This window comes from Macaca thibetana, chromosome 14, assembly GCF_024542745.1.
Source record: "Macaca thibetana thibetana isolate TM-01 chromosome 14, ASM2454274v1, whole genome shotgun sequence".
Classification (NCBI taxonomy): domain Eukaryota; kingdom Metazoa; phylum Chordata; class Mammalia; order Primates; family Cercopithecidae; genus Macaca; species Macaca thibetana.
The window spans coordinates 29,626,536-29,631,629 of NC_065591.1; the positions used below are offsets into that span (position 1 = coordinate 29,626,536).

General features: G+C 54.4%; 1 protein-coding gene across 1 annotated transcript; it reads right to left on the bottom strand.

Moving 5' to 3' along the window:
* Window positions 1–1,545: 1,545 nt before the first annotated feature.
* Window positions 1,546–4,425, bottom strand: FJX1 (four-jointed box kinase 1). The gene has a single exon (XM_050759436.1). It carries the CDS (start codon window positions 3,776–3,778, stop codon window positions 2,465–2,467), a length of 1,314 nt encoding a protein of 437 aa, XP_050615393.1. The 5' UTR covers window positions 3,779–4,425; the 3' UTR covers window positions 1,546–2,464.
* Between the last annotated feature and the right edge of the window lie 669 nt (window positions 4,426–5,094).

A 5,094-nucleotide genomic window follows, 5' to 3' on the forward strand; every position in this document is an offset into this window, starting at 1 on the left:
TTCTCGAACAAGCAGACACGGTTCACTCAAGAATCTGAGAAGAGCCATTTAAATTATGCTTAGTGTTTTGCTCTGGGTTAACCACGATCAAGTCTGGGCTTGGAACTGAAGTTTAGAAAGAATGTGGAGAATGCGGCTGGCCCAGAACTCACCAGTGCTGAATCTTCGTGGGAGCCAGGATGTATTTCCTGTGCAATCTGTGAAACTTCTAATTTATTACTGCTCATTGTTTTCCTCCATGAATATGTTGGGTAAAAATGCAGGTTGCTGAATACTTGTCCCGTTCTTGGAACAGCCTCCATTAACGAAAGCAGCAAATCTAATAGTGAAATAAGCACCAGAAATGGAAAATGTTTCTTTCTGAAAGGTGTAATTATGAGAAGTATCCCATTAACAATGTCTTGAAAAAAGATAAATTTCCCATTATCAGTACATTCTATGGCTGTACTGTGCAAACACTTGACTTACACCACAGATAGTTTCAGGACTTTTTTTTTTTTTAAGGCTAAGATTTGGCTTAGCAAAAGGCACTGAAAACATAAGGATGACATTAAATAGTTAAATTACACACTCCGTTGTAATGCAGAGTGAGAAGGGGAACCCACAGAGATTTAATAGCTTTCTGAGTCTATAAAACCCTAGTTTTACAAATGCAAGTCAAATAAAAAACTATTAAAGTTGCAACCAAAAGATGATTCGAGTTAAAGGTCATGAAATAAAAAGAAGCTAACAGGCAAGGTCACCAGATACCAAAGAAAATGCCAAAATAAAACACCAAGGGCTGTAAAATAAAAATCAACCTCTTCCTCTTGAGTTAAAAATCCAAAAATAATTTGTTTGAAGTCCTAAAAAGGGTCCAAATGTCATACACAAAGTACTGTACGCCTTCATGGTCTCACACTGGCTGCTCTGAGGAGAACATGCAGTTAGTACCCGGAAAACAGTACAACCTCTTCAGAGAACTGGATGAGTCCAGATGTTGGAGATTATGATCTTCTGAATCCATTGGAATTTATGCCAGGAGATTAAAGAGAAGAATTAATTTATGACTTTCTCTACCCATTCCCAATGTGGGCTCAGCTTATCTGTACACATTGCAATGCACTGTAATTACAATGCTGAAAATAATTTGCAACATGTGATGACTGTAAAGTTTAAAAAGGGGGGTGTTTGTCATAATTTAGTCCCCACATCTGGTTCTATCATATTTGCCAAATGATTAATATAGGAATATATTACAGTGAAATCCTTTCATATCAAAGTTTTATTTGCCAGGAAATAGAACACTTTCCTCCCATCTCTCTCCCCATCTCCCCCCACATTCTAGGCTGAACTCAAATTTCCAGCACCAAGGTTCATCTGAGTGAGGACAGGGAGTCTGCTCTTATCTTTGTTCAATTCTGTAAGTTCCGTAGTCACAACTGGAATGGATATGCATCCTTTGTTTTAAAAGCACATCCACAAGAAAGAAAACCTAAATCTTATTCTGAAAGCAGATGGGGCATCAGAAATATCAAACAAGTTAAAACCACAGGAATTAAATTATAAATTTTAAACTCCCTTTTATTGAAATATAAGTTTGTTTAGTATATTTACACCACACTTTATGCACATATATACAGAGAAGGTAAATTCTGTAAAATAAAAAAGTTTTTCTTAATAAAAAATTAAAATAAAAACAAAATAAAGTGCATAAAACTGATTTTTTTTTCCTTCTGGTGAACATCATCATTGTCAAAATTTTGGTCGGTTGGGAGTGGGAGGAAGAAGAAATTCATTATATTTGACTTAGTGCATACAGCTGGCCCTGAATTTGTAGCCTTCAGGCCAAAATGACAAGAGGTCAGGAATGAATCAGGCAAATTGTCAAGGTCTGCAGGGCTCCCCAGAGTCTGGAGGTCCTGCTCTCTTTGTCCTATCGGGAGCCGTCCCCCTGCTTGGAACAGTGATCTCACCATCGCGGCGCTGGAACAAAGGGAGAACACAGGAAGGGGGCTCCACCAGCCAATGTCACAGCCCTGCTCCGGGGCCACCAGCGCTGTGTTTGGTAGAAAATTGCAGAATTAGCTCAACGGCTCAAACGGAAGTTTTCCTTTTTCGGAAAGGGAATGAGGGGGGCCCAAGAATGGGGTACATCTCCCACAGGGACGGCCACTCGGGGGCCAAACCCCAGTAGCCAGTTTCTTCGGATCCAATCTCCGTGCTGGCACAGGAAAGAATCCTTTTATAAGCTGGGTGGAGGGAATGTTACACTTCTCGCCTCGGTGAGTTCGTCCTCCCAGAACTTTGAAAGGAAACAGCGTGGGATTGAAAGAAAGGGGCAGGTGGGTGAAGAGCTTAAGTTTTTAGACACCTTTGCGGGTGGGCGTTGGCCGGCTGGTCCCCGACAGTGGCAGAGGCGACGGCCCTTCCCCCCTTCATCCATACCCCAGCCCCAGGTCTCTCTCTTTTCCTCCGGGTGACACTAAATCCCAGACCGGTGGCCGTACTTGGCCTTACAGTGCAAAATGTGCTTGGCGAGGAAGTCGAGGCGGCGCTGCAGCAGCTGAGCGTGGGGGTCGGCGAGCGCGGCCAGCTCGGGGAAGCGAGGCTCGTGGCGCCGGTAGAGGCGCAGCAGCCGGGCCGCGGCGTCCTGTCCGCGGTGCAGCTCCAGGACGCGCCGCGCGGTCCGCTCGCGGAACACGCACACTGACTGCAACAGCGGCTCGTTGTACTTGTCCCACATGCCTGCCACCCGGTAGCCGTGCACCAAGCCCGCCTCGTTGTCCAGAAAGACCAGCGCCCCGCCGGGACCGCGGTGCAGGTTGCTGGTGGCGCGCTGCATGACGCGCGGGTCCCACTGCAGGCTGAAGAGGTTGCTTACGAGCCGGTCGAAGTTGGCTGTCAGGTAGTCGAAGAGGATTAAGTCGGTCCATTGTACTAGGTCCACGAGCTCCGCCTGGCTGAGGTTGGCCAGCTCACCCCCGGCGTCCCGGAGGGGGCGCAGACGGCCGTCCTCCGAGCGCCAAGGCGCGGGCACCACCACGTCCGTGAGGTTGGGCAGCCAGCGCGTCAGGCTCACCACACTGCCCTCGGTCCAGTGCGCAGCGCGCAGCTCCTCCTGCACCTGCGCCCACTGCGCGCCCCGAGCCTCCACCCGGGCCAGTGCCAGCGGCGGCACGTGGCGTTGGAGGCCCAGCAGGCGCGCCAGGTAGTAGGACAGGGCCTCGCCCTGAATCTGCTCCGGGTTGATGCCGTAGCGCACGCAGGCGCGGGTGCCGTCGGCAAAGCGGGCCAGTCGGTTGGAGCTGCGCCCGCAACCCCCGCGCTCCAGGGACACCACCCGGGCGCCGCGAGCCACCTCCAGCCACGCCGCCGCCTGGGCCTCCGAAAAGCCCCGGGGCACCTGCTCCTCCAGGCCGCGGCTCCAGAAGACGCCCCCGTGCACCGCGGCGCTCTCCTCCGGCCGGGGCTGCCCCGCAGGCACGTGCCACCTGCGCTCGCCCGGAGACTGCCGGGGCGGGCCGTCCGCGCCGGCCGCCAGGGTGAGCAGCGCCCGGAAAGTTTTCAGGGAGCCGCCGCGGGAGTCCCACGCCAGGGGCGGGGGCAGAGGGAAGCGAGGCGCGGGCGCGGGGCCGCCGCTCCGGGCCGGGCGCCGTGGGAGTCTGTCTTCGGGCGGCCGGGAGGCGGGCAGCTCGGCCCTGGGCGGCAGGAGCCCTCCCCACAGCACCAGCAGCGAGCCCAGCGCCAGCAGCCAGAGCCCCGCGGTGGCGGCGGCGCCCCGCATCCTCCTGCCCATGCTCCCGCGACTGTGCCGGTGCGCCGCCACCGCTTCAAGCCGAGCCCAGGCACCCGGGTCCCGGCGGCGAGGCGGGCCCGGCAGTTGGTGGGCCCCGGGGCTTCGGGCGCTTCGGCCCCATCGCGGCCGCGGGGCGCTGCGGGGCTCTGTCCGGCGCTCCGCCCGGCGCTGGGAACTCGCGTCGCCGCCGCTTCCCAGCTGCTTTTGTATTTCGCTGTGAGACCCTCCGGTGGGCGCGATTCACAGGCGCCCGGACCACGTGGGAGCGAGGGGGATCCCCCTCCCCCTCCTCCGCCGCCGCTCCCCGCCCCCCGCTCCCCCGCCCCCTTCCCCTCCTCTTCCCCTTAAAGCGGCGATGGCTTCTTCCGAGAGGGAGAGGCGGCCCCACACTCGGTCGGGGACTTAGGGGCCTGGAGGAAGCCGGACTGGCTGCGCCCGCGCCAGAGCGTAGGAGGGGGTGGCGCAGAGCTGGAGTCTGGGGCCTGGCGGGAGGGACGCGCCCTGGGCCCTCGTGGGGGTGTCGTGGTCGCCTGGTCCCTTCGCCTAGGCAGCACCGGGTCTCCTGCAAACTTCAGACAAATTTCCACCGCTCTCCGAGCTCCGCCAGGCTAGGATCAGGCAGAGTCCCTTTGCTTTCTCAGTGTCTGTCCGGGTGATTCACGCTGCTTTATGTAAATCCCTGGGAATGTCTCTGAGCCACAGAGGATGTGATTCCAGCGGAAAGAGGAACCCTTTGTAGCCAACAACTTTGAACCGACACCCCCTTTTCTGAGCACGTACACCAGCACCAATCACTATTGGCCCTCTGCCTTTCCCAAGGGACTCCCAGGGCATGAAGCCTCGCTGTGCACGTGCCCTTGAACACCTAGGCCATCTCCCATTCATTCGTGCATCCGTTCAACACAGCGATTGCCCCTCGGTTCTGGTTTTGCTCACCAGCAGCAAAATCCACAGATCCCGGTCCCATGCTGCTGGAGTTTACATTCCAGTGGGACTCTCAGGTTGCTAAGAGAGATTATAGCCATCCAACCTCGTGTTGGGGAGAGGGGAGTCAGGGACAACTTTTCGAAGGAAATGATACCGTTTTGTCCATGAGGAAACTGAGGCACGGAGAAGGAATGGGTGTTGCTCAGGGTTGCACAGTTAGCAAGTGGTGAAACTAAAAGTCAAACTCAGGTCTCCTGGCTGCATGTGCTTGATTTTCCCTCCATCAAGAAAGATCAGTATTTTTAAAAAAATCAAGTCAGCATTCTCAAGTTTGAAATTCACTGTCATTTGACCACTTTGTTCCCCAAATGTGATTTTTCAATTAAAAG